General features: G+C 49.2%; 1 protein-coding gene, 1 long non-coding RNA gene, 2 other non-coding genes and 2 pseudogenes across 7 annotated transcripts; all 6 read left to right on the top strand.

Annotated features, from left to right (window-relative positions):
* Window positions 1-7,066: 7,066 nt before the first annotated feature.
* On the top strand, window positions 7,067-13,894 carry LOC131730577 (uridine diphosphate glucose pyrophosphatase NUDT22-like). Its single transcript, XM_059020730.1, has 8 exons — window positions 7,067-7,680; window positions 9,126-9,410; window positions 10,248-10,460; window positions 10,964-11,180; window positions 11,580-11,687; window positions 12,008-12,105; window positions 12,480-12,577; window positions 13,293-13,894. Exons 2-8 carry the CDS (start codon window positions 9,325-9,327, stop codon window positions 13,385-13,387), a joined length of 915 nt encoding a protein of 304 aa, XP_058876713.1. The 5' UTR covers window positions 7,067-7,680; window positions 9,126-9,324; the 3' UTR covers window positions 13,388-13,894.
* A 1,376-nt stretch (window positions 13,895-15,270) lies between these two features.
* On the top strand, window positions 15,271-22,835 carry LOC131730576 (uncharacterized). Of its 4 annotated transcripts, none has more exons than XR_009324106.1 (11): window positions 15,271-15,403; window positions 16,370-16,423; window positions 17,061-17,111; window positions 17,696-17,747; window positions 18,749-18,810; window positions 19,356-19,403; window positions 20,128-20,419; window positions 20,646-20,693; window positions 21,292-21,351; window positions 21,844-21,893; window positions 22,649-22,835. It is a non-coding gene; the product is annotated as an uncharacterized LOC131730576 (long non-coding RNA). The 4 variants fall into 4 exon arrangements; XR_009324104.1 differs by having other exon boundaries at window positions 15,273-15,403; window positions 20,185-20,419; XR_009324105.1 differs by having other exon boundaries at window positions 15,275-15,403; window positions 20,243-20,419.
* Window positions 18,978-19,055, top strand: LOC131730580 (small nucleolar RNA SNORD31; annotated as a pseudogene).
* On the top strand, window positions 20,485-20,557 carry LOC131730578 (small nucleolar RNA SNORD30). The gene has a single exon (XR_009324108.1). It is a non-coding gene; the product is annotated as a small nucleolar RNA SNORD30 (small nucleolar RNA).
* LOC131730579 (small nucleolar RNA SNORD31) lies at window positions 21,521-21,598 on the top strand (annotated as a pseudogene).
* Window positions 22,184-22,311, top strand: LOC131730581 (small nucleolar RNA SNORD22). Its single transcript, XR_009324109.1, has one exon. It is a non-coding gene; the product is annotated as a small nucleolar RNA SNORD22 (small nucleolar RNA).
* Window positions 22,836-23,631: the final 796 nt, after the last annotated feature.

Here is a 23,631-nt window from a genome sequence, read left to right on the forward strand (position 1 = left end):
AGAGAAAGGGAGGCTCTTCCACTCTCTGAACAGCCTCCCTCTGCTCCGTGCTGGTGGAGCAGACAGAGAGAGAGATAAAGGGAGGCTCTTCCACTCTCTGAACAGCCTCCCTCTGCTCCGTGCTGGTGGAGCAGACAGAGAGAGAGAGAGAAAGGGAGGCTCTTCCACTCTCTGAACAGCCTCCCTCTGCTCCGTGCTGGTGGAGCAGACAGAGAGAGAGAAAGAGAAAGGGAGGCTCTTCCACTCTCTGAACAGCCTCCCTCTGCTCCGTGCTGGTGGAGCAGACAGAGAGAGAGAGAGAGAAAGGGAGGCTCTTCCACTCTGAACAGCCTCCCTCTGCTCCGTGCTGGTGGAGCAGACAGAGAGAGAGAAAGAGAAAGGGAGGCTCTTCCACTCTCTGAACAGCCTCCCTCTGCTCCGTGCTGGTGGAGCAGACAGAGAGAGAGAGAGAGAAAGGGAGGCTCTTCCACTCTCTGAACAGCCTCCCTCTGCTCCGTGCTGGTGGAGCAGACAGAGAGAGAGAGAGATAAAGGGAGGCTCTTCCACTCTCTGAACAGCCTCCCTCTGCAACGTGCTGGTGGAGCAGACAGAGAGAGAGAGAGATAAAGGGAGGCTCTTCCACTCTCTGAACAGCCTCCCTCTGCTCCGTGCTGGTGGAGCAGACAGAGAGAGAGAGAGATAAAGGGAGGCTCTTCCACTCTCTGAACAGCCTCCCTCTGCTCCGTGCTGGTGGAGCAGACAGAGAGAGAGAGAGAGAAAGGGAGGCTCTTCCACTCTCTGAACAGCCTCCCTCTGCTCCGTGCTGGTGGAGCAGACAGAGAGAAAGAGAGAAAGAGAAAGGGAGGCTCTTCCACTCTCTGAACAGCCTCCCTCTGCTCCGTGCTGGTGGAGCAGACAGAGAGAGAGAGAAAGGGAGGCTCTTCCACTCTCTGAACAGCCTCCCTCTGCTCCGTGCTGGTGGAGCAGACAGAGAGAGAGAAAGAGAAAGGGAGGCTCTTCCACTCTCTGAACAGCCTCCCTCTGCTCTGTGCTGGTGAAGCAGACAGAGAGAGAGAGAAAGAGAAAGGGAGGCTCTTCCACTCTCTGAACAGCCTCCCTCTGCTCCGTGCTGGTGGAGCAGACAGAGAGAGAGAGAGAAAGAGAAAGGGAGGCTCTTCCACTCTCTGAACAGCCTCCCTCTGCTCCGTGCTGGTGGAGCAGACAGAGAGAGAGAAAGAGAAAGGGAGGCTCTTCCACTCTCTGAACAGCCTCCCTCTGCTCCGTGCTGGTGGAGCAGACAGAGAGAGAGAGAAAGAGAAAGGGAGGCTCTTCCACTCTCTGAACAGCCTCCCTCTGCTCCGTGCTGATGGAGCAGACAGAGAGAGAGAGAAAGGGAGGCTCTTCCACTCTCTGAACAGCCTCCCTCTGCTCCGTGCTGGTGGAGCAGACAGAGAGAGAGATAAAGGGAGGCTCTTCCACTCTCTGAACAGCCTCCCTCTGCTCCGTGCTGGTGGAGCAGACAGAGAGAGCGAGAGAAAGAGAAAGGGAGGCTCTTCCACTCTCTGAACAGCCTCCCTCTGCTCTGTGCTGGTGGAGCAGACAGAGAGAGAGAAAGAGAAAGGGAGGCTCTTCCACTCTCTGAACAGCCTCCCTCTGCTCCGTGCTGGTGGAGCAGACAGAGAGAGAGAAAGAGAAAGGGAGGCTCTTCCACTCTCTGAACAGCCTCCCTCTGCTCCGTGCTGGTGGAGCAGACAGAGAGCGAGAGAAAGGGAGGCTCTTCCACTCTCTGAACAGCCTCCCTCTGCTCCGTGCTGGTGGAGCAGACAGAGAGAGAGATAAAGGGAGGCTCTTCCACTCTCTGAACAGCCTCCCTCTGCTCCGTGCTGGTGGAGCAGACAGAGAGAGCGAGAGAAAGAGAAAGGGAGGCTCTTCCACTCTCTGAACAGCCTCCCTCTGCTCTGTGCTGGTGGAGCAGACAGAGAGAGAGAAAGAGAAAGGGAGGCTCTTCCACTCTCTGAACAGCCTCCCTCTGCTCCGTGCTGGTGGAGCAGACAGAGAGAGAGAGAAAGGGAGGCTCTTCCACTCTCTGAACAGCCTCCCTCTGCTCCGTGCTGGTGGAGCAGACAGAGAGAGAGAGAAAGGGAGGCTCTTCCACTCTCTGAACAGCCTCCCTCTGCTCCGTCCTGGTGGAGCAGACAGAGAGAGAGAGAAAGAGAAAGGGAGGCTCTTCCACTCTCTGAACAGCCTCCCTCTGCTCCGTGCTGGTGGAGCAGACAGAGAGGGAGAAAGAGAAAGAGAGGCTCTTATACTCTCTGAACAGCCTCCCTCTGCTCCGTGCTGGTGGAGCAGACAGAGAGAGAGAGAAAGGGAGGCTCTTCCACTCTCTGAACAGCCTCCCTCTGCTCCGTGCTGGTGGAGCAGACAGAGAGAGAGAGAAAGGGAGGCTCTTCCACTCTCTTAACAGCCTCCCTCTGCTCCGTGCTGGTGGAGCAGACAGAGAGAGAGAAAGAGAAAGGGAGGCTCTTCCACTCTCTGAACAGCCTCCCTCTGCTCTGTGCTGGTGGAGCAGACAGAGAGAGAGAGAAAGAGAAAGGGAGGCTCTTCCACTCTCTGAACAGCCTCCCTCTGCTCCGTGCTGGTGGAGCAGACAGAGAGAGAGAGAAAGAGAAAGGGAGGCTCTTCCACTCTCTGAACAGCCTCCCTCTGCTCCGTGCTGGTGGAGCAGACAGAGAGAGAGAAAGAGAAAGGGAGGCTCTTCCACTCTCTGAACAGCCTCCCTCTGCTCCGTGCTGGTGGAGCAGACAGAGAGCGAGAGAAAGGGAGGCTCTTCCACTCTCTGAACAGCCTCCCTCTGCTCCGTGCTGGTGGAGCAGACAGAGAGAGAGATAAAGGGAGGCTCTTCCACTCTCTGAACAGCCTCCCTCTGCTCCGTGCTGGTGGAGCAGACAGAGAGAGCGAGAGAAAGAGAAAGGGAGGCTCTTCCACTCTCTGAACAGCCTCCCTCTGCTCTGTGCTGGTGGAGCAGACAGAGAGAGAGAAAGAGAAAGGGAGGCTCTTCCACTCTCTGAACAGCCTCCCTCTGCTCCGTGCTGGTGGAGCAGACAGAGAGAGAGAGAAAGGGAGGCTCTTCCACTCTCTGAACAGCCTCCCTCTGCTCCGTGCTGGTGGAGCAGACAGAGAGAGAGAGAAAGGGAGGCTCTTCCACTCTCTGAACAGCCTCCCTCTGCTCCGTGCTGGTGGAGCAGACAGAGAGAGAGAGAAAGAGAAAGGGAGGCTCTTCCACTCTCTGAACAGCCTCCCTCTGCTCCGTGCTGGTGGAGCAGACAGAGAGGGAGAAAGAGAAAGAGAGGCTCTTATACTCTCTGAACAGCCTCCCTCTGCTCCGTGCTGGTGGAGCAGACAGAGAGAGAGAGAAAGGGAGGCTCTTCCACTCTCTGAACAGCCTCCCTCTGCTCCGTGCTGGTGGAGCAGACAGAGAGAGAGAGAAAGGGAGGCTCTTCCACTCTCTTAACAGCCTCCCTCTGCTCCGTGCTGGTGGAGCAGACAGAGAGAGAGAAAGAGAAAGGGAGGCTCTTCCACTCTCTGAACAGCCTCCCTCTGCTCTGTGCTGGTGGAGCAGACAGAGAGAGAGAGAAAGAGAAAGGGAGGCTCTTCCACTCTCTGAACAGCCTCCCTCTGCTCCGTGCTGGTGGAGCAGACAGAGAGAGAGAGAAAGAGAAAGGGAGGCTCTTCCACTCTCTGAACAGCCTCCCTCTGCTCCGTGCTGGTGGAGCAGACAGAGAGAGAGAGAAAGAGAAAGGGAGGCTCTTCCACTCTCTGAACAGCCTCCCTCTGCTCCGTGCTGGTGGAGCAGACAGAGAGAGAGAGAAAGAGAAAGGGAGGCTCTTCCACTCTTTGAACAGCCTCCCTCTGCTCCGTGCTGGTGGAGCAGACAGAGAGAGAGAGATAAAGGGAGGCTCTTCCACTCTCTGAACAGCCTCCCTCTGCTCCGTGCTGGTGGAGCAGACAGAGAGAGAGAGAAAGGGAGGCTCTTCCACTCTCTGAACAGCCTCCCTCTGCTCCGTGCTGGTGGAGCAGACAGAGAGAGAGATAAAGGGAGGCTCTTCCACTCTCTGAACAGCCTCCCTCTGCTCCGTGCTGGTGGAGCAGACAGAGAGAGAGATAAAGGGAGGCTCTTCCACTCTCTGAACAGCCTCCCTCTGCTCCGTGCTGGTGGAGCAGACAGAGAGAGAGAGAAAGGGAGGCTCTTCCACTCTCTGAACAGCCTCCCTCTGCTCTGTGCTGGTGGAGCAGAGAGAGAGAGAAAGGGAGGCTCTTCCACTCTCTGAACAGCCTCCCTCTGCTCCGTGCTGGTGGAGCAGACAGAGAGAGAGAGAAAGGGAGGCTCTTCCACTCTCTGAACAGCCTCCCTCTGCTCTGTGCTGGTGGAGCAGAGAGAGAGAGAAAGGGAGGCTCTTCCACTCTCTGAACAGCCTCCCTCTGCTCCGTGCTGGTGGAGCAGACAGAGAGAGAGAGAAAGGGAGGCTCTTCCACTCTCTGAACAGCCTCACTCTGCTCTGTGCTGGTGGAGCAGAGAGAGAGAGAAAGGGAGGCTCTTCCACTCTCTGAACAGCCTCCCTCTGCTCCGTGCTGGTGGAGCAGACAGAGAGAGAGAGAAAGGGAGGCTCTTCCACTCTCTGAACAGCCTCCCTCTGCTCTGTGCTGGTGGAGCAGAGAGAGAGAGAAAGGGAGGCTCTTCCACTCTCTGAACAGCCTCCCTCTGCTCCGTGCTGGTGGAGCAGACAGAGAGAGAGATAAAGGGAGGCTCTTATTCACTTCAATGTATTGTATTTTTGCGTTGATAAAAAGTGTAAGTTTTGTTTTTCTTCCACAGACGTAACCAAACATCAAAGGCACACGACAGCGGAAGTGTCCGCGGAAACTTTGCCCGCAAGGCAGCCGGCGGTGTCACAGTCTAAAGGGTCCTCTCCGGCGGTGTCACAGTCTAAAGGGTCCTCTCCGGCGGTGTCACAGTCTAAAGGGTCCTCTCCGGCGGTGTCACAGTCTAAAGGGTCCTCTCCGGCGGTGTCACAGTCTAAAGGGTCCTCTCTGGCGGTGTCACAGTCTAAAGGGTCCTCTCCGGCGGTGTCACAATCTAAAGGGTCCTCTCCGGCGGTGTCACAGTCTAAAGGGTCCTCTCCGGCGGTGTCACAATCTAAAGGGTCCTCTCCGGCGGTGTCACAGTCTAAAGGGTCCTCTCCGGCGGTGTCACAATCTAAAGGGTCCTCTCCGGCGGTGTCACAGTCTAAAGGGTCCTCTCCGGCGGTGTCACAGTCTAAAGGGTCCTCTCCGGCGGTGTCACAGTCTAAAGGGTCCTCTCCGGCGGTGTCACAGTCTAAAGGGTCCTCTCCGGCGGTGTCACAGTCTAAAGGGTCCTCTCCGGCGGTGTCACAGTCTAAAGGGTCCTCTCCGGCGGTGTCACAGTCTAAAGGGTCCTCTCTGGCGGTGTCACAGTCTAAAGGGTCCTCTCCGGCGGTGTCACAATCTAAAGGGTCCTCTCCGGCGGTGTCACAGTCTAAAGGGTCCTCTCCGGCGGTGTCACAGTCTAAAGGGTCCTCTCCGGCGGTGTCACAGTCTAAAGGGTCCTCTCCGGCGGTGTCACAGTCTAAAGGGTCCTCTCCGGCGGTGTCACAATCTAAAGGGTCCTCTCCGGCGGGAGATACGTTCCACTTGCACACAATAAACAAACGAGGAATCTCCTTGCTTCCGGGTATACAAGCCAAACGAATCTAGGAAATGAAGGTAGGAACCACAAATCTAATTACTTTATTACATAAACGATTCTATAACCAGTATTGTTAGAGTCAATTAATACGTAGTACAGGGCGGTGAAGTACGCACCGTTATCGTGTGTGTGTGTGTATATATATATAATTTATTTCTTATATAAACACGACGCACAGTATATTCAATACAATGACGTTTAAAAAATATAAACGATTCTATTATCGATACCTGCTCGTGTTTTAATCCTTTCGTGGATGAAATATTGAAACTTGGGGGAGGGTCGTTTTGGGCAAAGACATTTGTCATTTAAATTAAAAAAAATAATTCCATTGGTATAAATCTATAAATGGTATAAAAAATAAAGTAATTTTTAATAATCTGTCCCCATATGAGGTTTCCCTGCAGGACAGGGTTAAGCAATTAAACAAAGGCGTGCAATCTGCACCCTAACATGCGTCACGTGTTCCGGTCACGGTGTAGATACCGTGTGCGTGTCCGTGTACGTGCCACGTGTGTGTGTTTGTGTGCGTCAACCTCACGTATCGACGCGCTACCAAAGTCTGCAGCTCGGCTCTGACTGTGTTTTTTTCTGTGTTTTGGTAACAATTCAAATTCCTTGTAGATACACAGCGAGCGCCTTTGGGGCAATTTGAGAATCGCCCCTGAGTCATTTTACAGCCTCGAATCGTGTTGAGAAATGCGCCCACGCCTTCTTCTCTCTCGCTTTCAATGCTCTTTATTCTATATCTGTTGTCTACATTGCTATTTCAGGGTTTCACGTCATCGTGTTCGTGTGATTCTGTGTGACGCACGCATCCACAATTCACATCCTAGCCTGTATTTAATGTATTTGCATTGTTTTTTACTGTTTGCATTTAAGAACATAAGAAAGTTTCCAAACGAGAGGAGGCTCCATTCAGCCCATCTTGCTCGTTTGGTTGTTAGTAGCTTATTGATCCCAGAATCTCATCAAGCAGCTTCTTGAAGGATCCCAGGGTGTCAGCTTCAACAACATTACTGGGGAGTTGGTTCCAGACCCTCACGATTCTCTCTGTAAAAAAGCACCTCCTATTTTCTGTTCTGAATGCCCCTTTATCTCCATTTGTGACCCCCTGGTCCTTGTTTCTTTTTTCAGGTCCCCTGGGTTGTCCATACCTTTTAGGATTTTGAATGCTTGAATCAGATCACCGCGTAGTCTTCTTTGTTCAAGACTGAATAGATTCAATTCTTTGAGCCTGTCTGCATACGACATGCCTTTTAAACCCGGGATAATTCTGGTTGCTCTTCTTTGCACTCTTTCTAGAGCAGCAATATCCTTTTTGTAACGAGGTGACCAGAACTGAACACAATATTCTAGGTGAGGTCTTACTAATGCATTGTAGAGTTTTAACATGACTTCCCTTGATTTAAATTCAACAAAAATTCAATTTAATATACCATGGCCTGTATTTGACTGTATTTAACGGGTCATGCTTTGCTCCTCACTATCTTGTGAAGCGGTTTGTGACGGTGAGCCCCTGTAAAATAAAGATTGATTGATTATATAAAATCGTCCCACCCAGATCTCGCATTCAACCTTAAAATATGTCCCCAAAAATAGCCCTGTGGTGTTTTAATCCGGTTCGACAGGACAGGCAGGCAGTCGCGTTTCAAATACCACACATTACCCCCGCCTCAAGCCCTGCAGCGCCTCCGGAATGCGTACTGCTAAGCTATGTGTGAGTCTGCAGGCGTGTCGATCCGGTGCGGCTGCAGCCCGCAGCAGCGGACCCGTTTCTAGGTGTGCTTGCTGCGTTGATAGAACACGCCTGTAAATAAAAACTAAGACCTGATGATACCTTCGCAGTGTTACGGATTTGTTGCACAGAAACTCAGAGACGCGCAGTCGCTGGACACACACGCACCACACTGCTGTGATACCGCGGCAAACTGCAGGTAAGACGTCACTTGTGTTTTATTCTGCTCGTGCGTGTGCTTGTGTTGCAGGGAAACGTTTGATCGTTTTATCAGGGAAACTGTGATTATATAGTGTCGTAAATAGAGATCTGTATCGTTTGCATTGCGCTTCAAGAATACAATTAGGAGTCGAAATGATGGGCTGCTTGACTCGGTCTCTTCTAGTTTCAATAATCACACTGATGAAGGCACTGGAGCCCAAACGCTGGTCTGCTTGACTCGGTCTCTTCTAGTTTCAATAATCACACTGATGAAGGCACTGGAGCCCAAACGCTGGTCTGCTTGACTCGGTCTCTTCTAGTTTCAATAATCACACTGATGAAGGCGCTGGAGCCCAAACGCTGGTCTGCTTGACTCGGTCTCTTCTAGTTTCAATAATCACACTGATGAAGGCACTGGAGCCCAAACGCTGGTCTGCTTGACTCGGTCTCTTCTAGTTTCAATAATCACACTGATGAAGGCACTGGAGCCCAAACGCTGGTCTGCTTGACTCGGTCTCTTCTAGTTTCAATAATCACACTGATGAAGGCACTGGAGCCCAAACGCTGGTCTGCTTGACTCGGTCTCTTCTAGTTTCAATAATCACACTGATGAAGGCGCTGGAGCCCAAACGCTGGTCTGCTTGACTCGGTCTCTTCTAGTTTCAATAATCACACTGATGAAGGCACTGGAGCCCAAACGCTGGTCTGCTTGACTCGGTCTCTTCTAGTTTCAATAATCACACTGATGAAGGCACTGGAGCCCAAACGCTGGTCTGCTTGACTCTGTCTCTTCTAGTTTCAATAATCACACTGATGAAGGCACTGGAGCCCAAACGCTGGTCTGCTTGACTCGGTCTCTTCTAGTTTCAATAATCACACTGATGAAGGCGCTGGAGCCCAAACGCTGGTCTGCTTGACTCGGTCTCTTTGTGGGGAGTGAGAGGAGGGGAGTGAGGGGGGGAGTGAGAGGAGGGGGGGGAATCAATCCCAATCAAATCAAATTACCAGAAATTCAATGAAACTCTTAATTTGACTCCTTCTCCTGTGACTCTGTGTTGAGACAGAGAAAAAGCAATCAAATCCAGTCTCCGAGGAAGCCTTTTCATGTCAGCCTGACTCAATCATCATCCTCATCATCATCCTCATCACCATCATCATCATCTTCATCCTCATCATCATCATCAGAATTTTCATAACTGCTGGGGCCGGACAAAAACGAAAGAAATGGAAAAACCTGCCACACCAGCGTCAATAAAGGGGTGCGCCCAGGCGAGGTTAACCAGCCGGAGCGCATTCCTCATTACACTGATGAAGGCATTAGCCCGGGGGGGGGACGGGGGGGGGGGGGTGTCTTGTGGCTTCTGTTCCACCCCCAGCTCTCAATCGCTTCACTGCTCAAATTATCGTTTACTTAACTCTGTTGTTCTTTTCTTCCCTCTCCAGAGCCCAGGCAGACATCACTGAGAGAGAGAGAGAGAGAGAGAGAGAGAGAGAGAAAGAGAAAGAGAAAGAGAAAGAGAGAGAGAGAGAGAGAGGGAGAGAGAGGGGAGAGAGAGAGAGAGAGAGTGAGAGGGGGAGAGAGAGAGAGAGAGAGAGAGAGAGAGGGAGAGAGGGAATACAAGGATAACGTGATACTGGCAGGATGGATCCCGACATCTCCATCATGTTCCAGAGCCCTTCCTCCCGGGGTCTGAGTGAAGATCGGGTTCGAGTGGAGCTGTCTCCCAGGTCAGCAAGGGGGGGGGGGGGGGGGGCGGGGGGGTCACGGAGCTGCCTTTTATAGGACTTCTGAATCCAGCACTGCACTGACCGCTCCACGGGGATCAACCTTAGAAAATGATAGGGAAGCATTGTAAAGCACAGAGAGGTCTGGTAAAGCATAGGGAAGCATTGTAAAGCACAGAGAGGTGTGGTAAAGCATAGGGAAGCATTGTAAAGCACAGAGAGGTCTGGTAAAGCATAGGGAAGCATTGTAAAGCACAGAGAGGTCTGGTAAAGCATAGGGAAGCATTGTAAAGCACAGAGAGGTCTGGTAAAGCATAGGGAAGCATTGTAAAGCACAGAGAGGTCTGGTAAAGCATAGGGAAGCATTGTAAAGCACAGAGAGGTCTGGTAAAGCATAGGGAAGCATTGTAAAGCACAGAGAGGTCTGGTAAAGCATAGGGAAGCATTGTAAAGCACAGAGAGGTCTGGTAAAGCATAGGGAAGCATTGTAAAGCACAGAGAGGTCTGGTAAAGCATAGGGAAGCATTGTAAAGCACACAGAGGTCTGGTAAAGCATAGGGAAGCATTGTAAAGCACAGAGAGGTCTGGTAAAGCATAGGGAAGCATTGTAAAGCACAGAGAGGTCTGGTAAAGCATAGGGAAGCATTGTAAAGCACAGAGAGGTCTGGTAAAGCATAGGGAAGCATTGTAAAGCACAGAGAGGTGTGGTAAAGCATAGGGAAGCATTGTAAAGCACAGAGAGGTCTGTTTTTTTTAATCCACAGTCAGTTTATATATCTATTTGTACGACTTGCTTTTGAAACTTCCAATTCGATTTGGATTGCCTCTCCCCTCCCCCAGGTACAACCGGCGCCCCCTGCCCCAGTACGAGGCCCGGATCGCGGAGTCCTGGAGCCAGCGCTGCCAGCAGAACCCCTGGCTCTTCAACGGGTCGAAGTTCCGCATCCACTCGGCGAGCCTGGAGCGGGAGGAGAGCGGGGAGGAGGAGGGCGGGGAGGGGAGGCAGGAAAGAGGGGTGCTGCTCAGGCTGCGGCTAGGCCTCACCTGCTACAGGTGAGACGCAAAACAAACGAGATCCTATAGGAAGCGACTCTGCAGCAGCCACTGACTGTGCGTGTCTGTGTGTGTGTGTGTGTGACCCTGAGCAAGTCACTTCACCTCCTTGTGCTCCATCCTTCGGATGAGACGTAAAACAAACGAGCTCCTATAGGAAGCGACTCTGCAGCAGCCACTGACTCTGTGTGTGTGTGTGTGTGTGTGTGTGTGTGACCCTGAGCGAGTCACTTCACCTCCTTGTGCTCCGTCCTTCGGATGAGACGTCAAACAAACGAGGTCCTGTTGGAAGTGACTCTGCAGCAGCAGCAGCAGTTGTTGATGAAGCAGAGTTCACCCCTCTAGTCTCTGCGAGTCGCTTTGGAGAAAAGGTTCTGCTAAATGACTCATTAATAATAATAATAATAATAATAATAATAATAATAATAATAATAATAATAATGAAGAATGCAGAATTGAGATGTAGTGCAAATCACACAGTAATAATGCTGGTAATAACACAGGGACTTCATGGGCACGAACTGGGCCCCCTGGGCTGCGGTGCTGCAGCAGAGGGGTCTGGGAGAGCTGGGGGACTCGCAGGCTTACCTGGCCGAGCCGCTGGGCGTGGGAGCCATGCTGCTGACGGCCGACGACTCCTTCGTGTTCCTGAAGAGAAGCGAGCGGGTCGGGGAGGCGCCGGGCAAAATCGACATCCCAGGAGGGCACCCCGAACCCAAGGTGAGCTTCGACACTGAGAGGGGGCCTGGCATAGCGTGGGGGAAGCACAGAGAGGAGGGGGAAGCATAGGGAAGCATTGTGAAGCACAGAGAGGTCTGGTAAAGCATAGGGAAGCATTGTAAAGCACAGTGAGGTCTGGTAAAGCATAGGGAAGCATTGTAAAGCACAGAGAGGTCTGGTAAAGCATAGGGAAGCATTGTAAAGCACAGAGAGGTCTGGTAAAGCATAGGGAAGCATTGTAAAGCACAGAGAGGTGTGGTAAAGCATAGGGAAGCATTGTAAAGCACAGAGAGGTCTGGTAAAGCATAGGGAAGCATTGTAAAGCACAGTGAGGTCTGGTAAAGCATAGGGAAGCATTGTAAAGCACAGAGTCTAACTGCACTTTTTTTTTTTGATCAGGCAGTTGCCGTGGGCATCCCCGAGGAGTCTATCCAGCTGAAGGACCTCTCTGAGGAGCTGGTGGTGCAGGAGCTGTTCTTCTCTGTGCTGGCAGAGATCAGAGACGAGGTGAGAGAGAGAGAGAGAGAGAGAGAGAGAGAGAGAGAGAGAGAGAGAGAGAGAGAGAGAGAGAGAGAGGGAGGGAGAGAGAGAGATCAGAGATGAGGTGAGAGAGAGAGGGAGAGAGAGAGAGAGAGAGAGAGAGAGAGAGAGAGAGAGAGAGAGAGAGAGAGAGAGAGAGAGAGGGAGGGAGAGAGAGAGATCAGAGATGAGGTGAGAGAGAGAGGGAGGGAGGGAGAGAGAGAAAGCAAGCATAATAACCCTGCTGAAGGCTCTGGAGCCCAAACGCTGCTCTGCTCAGTTTCTCAGTTGGTTTGTTTTCTCTGCAGGTGAACCTGCCTCTCCATTCGCTGCACAAGCCCATCCTGCTGGGAATCGCTCGCAATAACACAAGTGCAGGACGGGCCAGCGCCGAGTTCTACATCAGGTACCGAGCAGAACCAATCTGGACCTCCGAACAGAACAGCACCAACCGAGCTTCGGGGCGGGGCTCAGCACAGAAACCAGGGCGAGGGGGGGCGCTGGTGTTGATCGAGGGGGGGGGGGGGGGCTGATTCCCCATTCAGAGTGAATTCAGAAACAGCTGCTTGGGTTTGTGTGGGTCGCTGCTTTTCTTAAAGACTCTGCGGAGAACAGCGACCCACACGAACCCGAGCAGCTGTTTCTGAATTCACTCTGAACGGGGAATCAGCCCCCCCCTGATTCCTGCGCAGGGCTCCGCATCCCGACAGTTCGAATGATGGGTTGGTGTCGCTCTGCTCCAGTTCGGATGCTGACATGTCTCTCCGTCCCGTCTGCCAGGTGCTCCCTGACTTCGGAGGAGGTGAAGCACTTTTACTGGGAGGGGGGACCGGAGGCCCAGGAATCTACCAACATCGTCTTCATCAAGAGGGAGGCGAGTGAAGCGGGGCGTACCATCTCCGCAGCGACGGGGGGGGGGAGGGGGGTCTGTGTATTATTTGTTAGACTCCTGCTTTATCCCAGGCGACTCACGCAGGTGTTACAGGGCAGCGCAGGGTTACAATGCAAGCTTCATATTTAAACACAGTGTAGTTTACAGCAAGTGCAAATAATAACACTACTAGAATCCAATATGAACTAGGATGCTCTGTATAATAATAACACTACTAGAATCCAATATGAACTAGGATGCTATGTATAATAATAACACTACTAGAATCCAATATGAACTAGGATGCTATGTATAATAATAACACTACTAGAATCCAATATGAACTAGGATGCTATGTATAATAATAACACTACTAGAATCCAATATGAACTAGGATGCTATGTATAATAATAACACTACTAGAATCCAATATGAACTAGGATGCTATGTATAATAATAACACTACTAGAATCCAATATGAACTAGGATGCTATGTATAATAATAACACTACTAGAATCCAATATGAACTAGGATGCAACAGGTTAGGATCACAGCGAGTTAGCTCTACAGTGAGAGATTAGCAGGGCGATAGTGCTGTGTCTAGCTAGTGTAGTGTGTGAGACAGTGTGTTAATCCCATCTCGCTGTCTGTCTCTTGTATGTGTGTGTCTGTGAGAGAGAGACAGCGTGCTGAATTGCGCCTCTGTTTTGTTTTCAGGAAGTTCTGCGCTTGGAGGAGAACGCCCTCTTGTGGTCAGAGTTGTGTCCTTCAGCCAAAGGAGCCGTGAAGCTTTACAGTCTGGTGCAGCCCGTCTGAGGAGAGAGAAGCTGGGGGGGCTGTCGAGGATTTCAACGTGCAATAACGAAACGCATCAAACTGTTCCAGAACCTCAGAAATACTCCGAAAATACGTCATAGATTCGAACGACAAAAAAAGAATCGAATCGATGACGTTTCTTTTATTAGTACTTCTGAATTCGGCGCATTTTGGAGCGTTTTTATTGGTCATCGATGTGTCTAAATCTGTACCCATTCCAGGTCAGGCTGGCCTGATTCGGATCAATATTTAAATTCAGGAAAGAATTACTGCAAAAACTAAAGCGAAGACGGATGATAGACGCGATGCGAGAGGAGACCGACCCGCCTCGTGATTTGAATTGTTCATTCTTACTAAATGTATTAAAATGTATCTTTATTAATATCGTGTTTTTAAATGTTTTTTTTTTTAATGAACGGTTTAAATGTATGAATATTTTGTTTTGTTTTGAATGGAATTTGTACAGAACTGTGATGAAAATAAACGTGTTTCCTCATGGGTGTGTAACAGCGGCCCTTATTTATGATGTGTTTTCAAACTTGGAAGAAATTTAATCCGGGAGCGGAGGATGAGAGTGACAGCGTGTTCGATTCACACCGGAAACGAACAACAACAACAATAATAATAATAATAATAATAATAATAATAATAATAATAATAATAATAATAATAATAATAATAATTTAGTCAGAATATAAGCAAGCCACGCACAGCAACGCGTGTGTTTTTAACTTGTAAGGCTGGAGGTCTAGTTGCTTAGAACATGTTACGACTAATTTGAAATCTGCCGCTGTTTAAATGAGCTGAAAACAATTAAAACAAGGTCTAATTAAGAGAATTGTCAGTTCAGTGAAGGGTCTGGTTCAGTGACTGAGAGCTCAGCTGGAATGGAAACCAGCAGACACAGCAGAGGGGGCACAGGACCGGGGGTGGGGACAGCGCTGCACTAAGGTAGATTTCTACTAGGGGGCGCTACACTGTCTGTTCCGGTAATCGCATTGAAAACGGGCGGACAGGATTTCAATGGCTTTTTTGTTTAAAAAAAAAAAAAAAACGAAATTTTTCAAAATAATAGTTCAGCATTATACCACGATACATTATATATATATATTATATTCGTGTTTTTAAAAGTTTGTTTTGATGAGAGCGTGTAAGAGGCGGAAGGAAGAGGGGACGCTGAAATATTATTTAAACAAACCAAAAATCCCTCTTAAATGATAACATTGAATAACAAATAATCATGCATATTTGCAAAATGTTAATGAAAACAGCTAAAGAAACAGATGTATATTGCATCATACAATATATCTTGTAACAATTGTAAGTCGCCCTGGATAAGGGCGTCTGCTAAGAAATCAATTATATTATATATATACACACACACACTGCTGTGCAAAAGTCTCAGACATGTTGCATTTCTCTACTCTGATGCATTCTGAGCATCAACAATCTCCTCAAAGCCTCCGCTCGTGTTTTCTGCTATTATAACAGCCTTGACTCGCATACAGAAGGAAACTCATTGAGTGAAATCTCTCGCATCGCTCGATTTTCAAGCAGAAGCAACAATCACAGAGACACATCACCTGACATTGACAAACCCAGGACTGGAAGACCCAACAAGCTGTCTAACAAGGACGAGCGACACTTGAAGATGAATCTCCTTCAGGAATAGAGAGAAGTCAAGCCTTGAATTGAGAGCAGAGCCGGCAGGGGGCTCGGGTGACGTAAGAGGACCGCGTGGCTCGCTTCGCACGCCTTTTCAATCAATTCATCTATCTATCTATATATATATATATATTTATATGTTTTTAATTTTGAGCGCCACATTCGAGGATTCTCGCGAGTTTAATTTCGACACAGCTCAGCACCGAGGATTATAAACGCGACTGGGATTAAATAATTAATTTATTTTCCTTCCCCCCGAGGTGAGTCCGTTTCCGGTGACGTCACAACGCGGGGTGTATAAAAGGCGGAGCCGCCCTTCAATCGGCCATTTCACAGCGAGCTCTGACTGAGGTAAGATCTCTCAAACAAACAGTCTGTTTAAAATTACTAGAGAGTCGCTATTTGCGGATTCAAAGTGTGTATTTACTGTTATCCGCGAGTTATCTTCACGTGTGTATTAGTTTGATCAATTTTGAAGGTGATTTATTAATTACAAATGCTTACGTTTACTGTATGACCTACTCGTGGGACATTATTTTTAACCTTTGCAATCTTACTAAAAAATCATTTTTATATATATATATATATATATATATATATATATATATAAATATTTTGCAGCATTGATGCGACTATTAAACCTATATCTCGATTAGTGGTTGTGAATAAGTTACGATAACAGTGTTTTGCATTTCCAAATGTGATGTTTGTTAAATACGTCTATTTAATTTCGATTTTGATGTAATTGCACGACTCCTTGCATTGAGACTCCCTGAGCGAGGGTGCGTGGTCAGTGTCTTCGTAACCACGTGTCCTGAACGGCCACGTGTCCTGCAACTCGCCCAGCGCTGTGTTAAATCACAAATGGATGTGAACGATTTTAAATGCATCTTAACAATGCAGGGGCGCCAGCATTGCGGTTTCTCGATGATGAAAATTACACAGACCTGTCCTGAAAACCGTGATTGCAACTTTATCTAATTCTGATGAGAACCGCAGCGCCTCCTAAACAGAAATCCTGCTTTGGTGGGGTTTTGCATTTGAGAAACTAATTAATTTTTTTATGTAAGGAATCCAATCCTATTCGGGCGTTGCGGGCCCGCGTCCGCCACGTGGTGAGCGAGTGGAACGTTCCTTGATTTTTCTGGAACGTTCCTTGATGTTCTAGAACGTCCACGAGGAGGCGGCGCAGCACGTGGCGTCTTGCCTTCTCTCTCTGCGTTTGCAGACCGCGCTTCGCAAGTCCATGTATTGCTATTTTATTTAAACGCGGCTTGCTAATTCTGATGCGTTTGTGTGTGTCCCTGTTACCCGCAGAGCCGCACGGACCCGAGAGAAGAGAAACGATGCCTTGCACGGGTGTGAAAGCAGGTAAAGAGAATAAAGCATGCTTCAGATGGGAGTGGGAGGGGGGGGGGGGGGCGAGGCAGTGTCTTCGTGTTTTGAACGCTGTGCTACAGTGACGATAAATTATCGCTTGGCTGAAGGCAATGATGCAAAAAACCCTTTACCAGATTCTGAGTAGCGCGCCTCTGACCAACGATGCTTCAAAACAAACTAGCCCGGGTTGTGAGTGACGGGTCTGTATTCGGAGCGCCTCTAACCCAGCAGGCAGCGCTGCAGCCCTTGTGGATCAGCAGACAGCTGCTGGGTTGACTGTAGCGCTGTGCAGGACCCGTGCTTCATTAAAATCAACCTCCCCTTTGCAATCTCTTCAGCGCATGGGGCAGTGTTGTGTTAACGCGGTTCTCAGCGGGAGCCGCATGCAATTGAAGGCACTGGTTTGTTTGTTTGTTAGTCTTTAATTGGCAAAAGAAAGCACGTGATCGATCGTCAATTAACTGCAATATAATCTGATTTACAGCTGGGGTCTGACGTCGCTGTATATAGTGTGGAGTAGTGGTCAGGGCTCTTGACCGGAGGGTCATGGGTTCGATCCCAGGTGGGGGATACTGCGGCTCTGTTTGTCATGCTGGATCAGTAACCTGACTGTATTTTGTGTTCACAGCTGCCTGTGAGAGGAGCGCCCCTCCCTGTGCTGTGATGCACCTGTTCCCAGGTGAGCACCCTCCTTCATTCTAGCAGGGCGATTCCTGCACCCTCTGATCTCTGCGGCCCGCGTGAAGTCTCTCGTCTCCGCTGGAGAGCGCGGGTGTCTCGCTCGCCTGTACCTTGCAGAAGTAAACACCGGGTCTCAACCAGTTTGTAATGCGATGCTGGCTGTACGGACCAGTGTTGCGTTCTTTCACGCTGGCTGATTATCAAGGGTTTTGGGTGTGTACAGGAAGCAACGCTAGCCTCTCCTCAGAGGCAGTAACTAACTCTTAGGATTGGGTCCCGCTTCTAAAGGGGCGTTGACAAGCCCTTAACCCTTCACACGCCTGTGTGTTCTGTCAGTGCTGTGTCTCCTGGTGAGGTGGTAGTTTTAGTCCGACTTATTGATAGTGTAGGATGCATCTCCCTGCTGAGCCTCGGACTTCTGCAGCAAGTGATTATTTACAAGCACATATCTGATTCTCTCTGAAGTACAGAACCCTGACATGCTGCGTCTGGCTCGGCTTTCTTCACCGCGTGCTTCTTGTGAATTTTTTGTTCTGTGGCTCCTCCCCCCTCTTCACAACTCCCCCCCTCTCTGTTTTGCAGGCTGTGTTGAATCATCTTGACCTGCTCCTGACGCACGAGGGAGATTTTCAAGGTAGGTCTGCAGCATCTCGAACTCCACGCAATGCATGAAGATGTTTTTTCTCTTGATAAGGAAATGTATCTGGGTGTATTTGAAGTGCCAGCTCCCTCTAGTGGATAGCTAGATGTATTGCCAGAAACTATTTCATACAAAAGATGGCGTTGTTTTTTTTTTTTTTCAAAGATTAGTTTTTTTTCCTGTTGCACCTTAAACTAAAATTAACCCCAGAGATAGAAATTAAGTGGATCCAGTCCAGGTTTTATTATTATTATTTATTTCTTAGCAGATGCCCTTATCCAGGGCGACTTACAATCGTAAGCAAATACATTTCAAGTGTTACAATACAAGTAATACAATGAGAGCAAGAAATACAATAACTTTTGTTCAAGTGTGACAAACCACAATTCAATAATACAGCAGATAATAGTGATAGTTACATCAGGATATGATTAAATAGTGATAGTTACATCAGGATGTGATTAAATACAAAGTACTACAGGTTAAACACTTGGCAGATTACAGTACTCTGAAGTACAGGATTAAATGTAGTAAAATAGGGGGCAGATAAGAGCAAAATAAAGCACATTTACATGAAGGGTGTTAGTGTCCCAAGATACAAACAGAGGAGTTCTACAGGTGCTCTTTGAAGAGGTGCTACCAGCTTGATCAGCCCCCAGTGTGTCTAGCTAACAAGCTCAGGTGTGTCTGATTATTAAACTCCCAGTGAAAGCAGGACTGGATCACACTGCTGTGCAGCGGGAGTCTGAGTCACATCTCTATTTGTTTTTAATTGCAAGGCCTATTTCTGTTAACCCTCTGTGTGCTGTGGACTAGCTGGTGACTGCGTCCTGTCTGCTGTCATGATGATTTTAATACTAGACAAGCATATGCCTGACCTCAAGCTGATGCAAATTTTAAAATCTGAACGCAGCCAGCCCTCCCTGTGTCTCGCTGTGCCGCGGGGAATGCGAGCGAGACTCTGTGCGTTGAATCTGTCCTCTGATTTCTTGCAGGCTGTGATCTCTGACTATGCGATGCTCCGTCCTGGAGGGTGACGGGAGACTGTGGGCTGCAGGTTGGTATCTGCTTGGTTATCGTATGTAGTTTCAGAATGCATTTTAAGGTTATAATGAAGGGTAGTTTAGAATTGAAACTGAAGGCTTTCCCTCCTAGTTTAATGAGAGGATTTCAAACGGTCTCTGTAGTTTAATGTTAGCTGGCGTGCGTTTCTCGGAGCCCGCAAAGTCTTGCGTGATGACTCGTATTACCGCCCCAGTCTGAGAATTCATGACTGACTGGTACTGTACCTTCTGATTACAATGACTCGGGTTCGAGAGACTGGAACACGCCACCCCTGCACTCTCCTGTGTTGCTGTAGTGAGGGTTTTTTTTACAAGCAGCATTGAGAGTTGATTCACGTTCCTCTGTTTGAAATGCTGCAGTTCAAGCTGAGCTCGAACCTGATCTGGGTTATTTTCTGCTTCAGAACATATTGCGTGTTTTTCAGAGCAGCGTTTTAGTCGTTTTTGTTTAAACGCTTCTCACAGCAGAGTTTCTCTCTTCTGGAAACTTTATCAGTCCACAGAAATACTGAACTTGAACCTTTCTATTTCCACACAGGGATCCTGTAACATGGGTCTGACTCCCGGGCTGTACCGACCCACGCAGGTGAGCTGCTCCTCCAGTTTCAGGATCCGAACGGACTGAAGGTTCATCTGAAACCAAACGTTCCCTAAACTAGTGTTTACTCTCAAGCACTCTAAGAACTAATTGCCTTTTTTAAAGTCCTTGACTGGCCTTTCCCACTTTGCTAATCCCTGGCAGGCATTTTTGCAATGTTGGTCTCGCGGAATGTCAGTACCAAGTACTGTCTTGCCTTTTGGAGACTATATACTGTCCACATGGTGTGACTGACTCCACCAAACTATCCAGGCAGCACTGTCCTGTGTGAGTCGAGGCCAGTGACCTGTTCTGCAAGGTGTCTGGCACGAAGGCTATATCTCGTGGACTCTGTTTTTTCTTTGCATGCTCCTCAGTGTCCCTGGGCTCTGTATCCTAACTGGGTGTTGATTTGATCTCTCAGCTCTGCAGTCTCAATGATGAATAAACTAGCTCACTTTGATTCAGTGTGAAAATACAACCGAACATCCTGAGTGACTGCGGGACCCTGTGCGTGTCTTCACTGCTGCTGACCGTGAATTGAGGAGCTGTTTGTAACGCAGCCCCTATCTCTTACAGTGAAGCCGGCGCCCTCTGCTGGACCTGCAGAGCCCCTATCTCTTACAGTGAAGCCGGCGCCCTCTGCTGGACCTGCAGAGCCCCTATCTCTTACAGTGAAGCCGGCGCCCTCTGCTGGCAGCTGCTGGACCTGCAGAGCCCCTATCTCTTACAGTGAAGCCGGCGCCCTCTGCTGGCAGCTGCTGGACCTGCAGAGCCCTATCTCTTGCAGTGAAGCCAGCGCCCTCTGCTGGCAGCTGCTGGACCTGCAGAGCCCCTATCTCTTGCAGTGAAGCCGGCGCCCTCTGCTGGCAGCTGCTGGACCTGCAGAGCCCCTATCTCTTACAGTGAAGCCAGCGCCCTCTGCTGGCAGCTGCTGGACCTGCAGAGCCCCTATCTCTTACAGTGAAGCCGGCGCCCTCTGCTGGCAGCTGCTGGACTTGCATCCTGAAGCCAGTTCTGTCCTGGTAAGTTTTCTCATGTTTAATTTTTTTTAAAATAATAAATTTAATAAAAGGCATCTTTACCCTGCGCTCGTGATGATTTTCGTATGGAATCTCGTTCGGCTGAATATTCTTGTTGAGAGATCGGAATACCTGAAGCTGCAGGATCACGCAGGTCCAGCTTCGTGAAACCTCGTCTCCTTCTTAGACTGACTTTCTTTCTTCTGTCCCATGTCGTCTTCTCTTGCAGGTCTGTGACCCGGATCTCTCTCCAGGGCTGTGCGCAACTAGACAGCAGGTGTGTGTAATTATTATTATTATTATTATTATTATTATTATTATTACTATATAAGCAGCAGTGTGGCGTAGTGGTCAGGGCTCTGGACTTGACCGGAAGGTCGTGGGTTCAATCCCAGGTGGGGGACACTGCTGCTGTACCCTTGAGCAAGGTACTTTACCTAGATTGCTCCCGTAAAAACCCAACTGTATAAATGGGGAATTGTATGTAAAAATAATGTGATATCTTATAACAATTATAAGTCGCCCTGGATAAGGGCGTCTGCTAAGAAATAAATTATAATGTATCGATGTTGGAGCCCGTGTCCTCGTGTGAGACTCCCAGTGAAACAAGGACTGGATCACACTGCTGTGCAGCGGGAGTCTGATTCACGTCTCTAATTGCAAGACCTATTTTTGAAGTGTAAGGGCAGGAGACTAGCTGGTGACTGCGTCCTGTCTGCTGTCATGATGATTTTAATACTAGACAAGCATATGCCTGACCTCAAGCTGATGCAAATTTAAAATCTGAACGCAGCCAGCCCTCCCTGTGTCTCGCTGTGCCGCGGGGAATGCGAGCGAGACTCTGTGCGTTGAATCTGTCCTCTGATTTCTTGCAGGCTGTGATCTCTGACGATGCGATGCTCCGTCCTGGAGGGTGACGGGAGACTGGGCTGCAGGTTGGTATCTGCTTGGTTTTCCTATATATAGTTTCAGAATGCATTTTAAGGTTATAATGAAGGGTAGTTTAGAATTGAAACTGAAGGCTTTCCCTCCTAGTTTAATGAGAGGATTTCAAACAGTCACTGTAGTTTAATGTTAGCTGGCGTGCATTTCTCAGAGCCCGCAAAGTCTTGCGTGATGACTTTTATTACCGCCCCAGTCTGAGAATTCATGACTGACTGGTACTGTACCTTCTGATTACAACGACTCGGGTTCGAGAGACTGACACACACACCGCTGCATCTCCTGCGTGATGCTATAAGGCTTTTGCAGGCTGTGTGAGACTCTATTGAGATTCATCACTGCAGCTCTTCAAGCTGAGCTCAGACCTGATCTGGTTTTATTTTTGCCTCTCATATTTCTTGCCCGTTTTAAGGCCAGTGTTTGAATTGTCGCACATTGATTTGCAGGATTTCCGTTTTTATTGAAGTGTGTCTTTATTTCTACAGAGATCTGGCAGCTGAGGTGGTCAGCTGGTCTTCAGTATTCTTTTTAAAAGGTGAGTCGCTTCATAAACCCTTTCTGTGCTGAAATTATTTTAAATAGGCCTCCATTTCTGTCATTCCTAACCGTTGGGTCTGCTAGACTCCAGGCTAGATAATATTGCTCACAGGGCTGGGAGTGACTCCCGCTGCACAGCAGTGTGATCCAGTCCTGGTTTCACTGGGAGTTTAAGACACACCTGAGCTTGTTGGCTCGCGCTCGGTGTGTGATCTCTCTCTCTCTCTCTCTCTCTGTCTCGCTCTGGAGACGGGTTCAGTGTCTCGGTTTTTCCCAGTCTCGGCGCGGTCCCAGTGATGAACCCTGCACACGTCTTACGCACTGAACTGGGACCAGAACCTGCGAAGGTGAACCCACTGGTGCCGTCAGTGCAAGAAGGGGAGGGCTTGTTGGGGTTTCCAACTGTCTGACGGGACTGCGCCGCTGGCTGGGCTGTGATTGGCTGTGTCGAGGCGTGATGTTTTTCTCTAGTGTGATCAGAAGCCCGGTTCTTTAGACCAGGTGCTTCTTGAAAGTGTTTTGTAGCTTATTTGGGGGGGGGGGGGGCTCGCAGATCGTTGCAGCCTGTACCCCAGAGTTCCCAGACCATCCTCTCGTTAATTACACTGGCTGCATTTAAGAGCATTGCCAGCGTTCGTTATTGTGGATGTTTTGCATGTTGGTTCAGATGCGTCTCCTCCTGCCAGCACTGTTCTAGAACCTCCTGGCTGTGTGTTCTGTTCTGATGTCATTGCCTTTCTCTCTTTTACCCAGGGTTCTGTGTGGAGGACAGGGTGCGCAGAAGAGGATCCTGGGATTTGTAGTTTTTAGAACAGTGGATTTTTTTTATGTAAATGTTTCTGAAGCCTGTTTTTTTTGTTCCAGTTTTATTATGAGTGCTTCTTGATGTGAGGTGTGCAGAAACACCTCTCTGTTCTTGCAATAAAATGACTTGACTGTGCAGGGTGTGACCTGGCTGGTTCATTTCCACCCCCCCCCTCTTAAACACACTCCTCTCCCTCCGTGTGGAAACTCATTCACGTTTCAAAACCTACCGCAGCGCTACTGCGTACACACTTATAGAAACACAGGCAGGGTTGCAGGAAAGCAGTGTTTAAATGAAATGCACTTCCAGTATTCACAATGCTGTGGGGAACTGCTAGAGGCTTGAGCTGCTGCATCAAAGAGACACCAACCAGAATAACTACAGGGAGCAAAACATAAACTACTTCAAAATCTCATCACACAGTGGAGAACCACTACGGAGTCACCTGCCAGAGCACTGTCAATGAGGTGTAGGGGCTCATGCACCTGCTGTAGCACTGTCAATGAGGTGTAGGGTTCATGCACCTGCTGTAGCACTGTCAATGAGGTGTAGGGTTCATGCACCTGCCATAGCACTGTCACCGAGGTGTAGGGTTCATGCACCTGCCATAGAACTGTCAATGAGGTGTAGGGGCTCATGCACCTGCTGTAGCATTGTCAATGAGGTGTAGGATTGCTACAGGACTCGCACACTTGCCATAGCACTGTCAGTGAGGTGTAGGGCTGCTGCAGGATTCATGCACCTGCCATAGCACTGTCAGTGAGGTGTAGGGCTGCTGCAGGATTCATGCACCTGCCATAGCACTGTCAGTGAGGTGTAGGGCTGCTGCAGGATTCATGCAGTTGCCATAGCACTGTCAATGAGGTGTAGGGCTGCGGTGGGATTCGTGCACCTGCCATAGCACTGTCAGTGAGGTCAACTTCTGCTTTGT

This window comes from Acipenser ruthenus, unplaced genomic scaffold (assembly GCF_902713425.1).
Source record: "Acipenser ruthenus unplaced genomic scaffold, fAciRut3.2 maternal haplotype, whole genome shotgun sequence".
NCBI lineage: Eukaryota > Metazoa > Chordata > Actinopteri > Acipenseriformes > Acipenseridae > Acipenser > Acipenser ruthenus.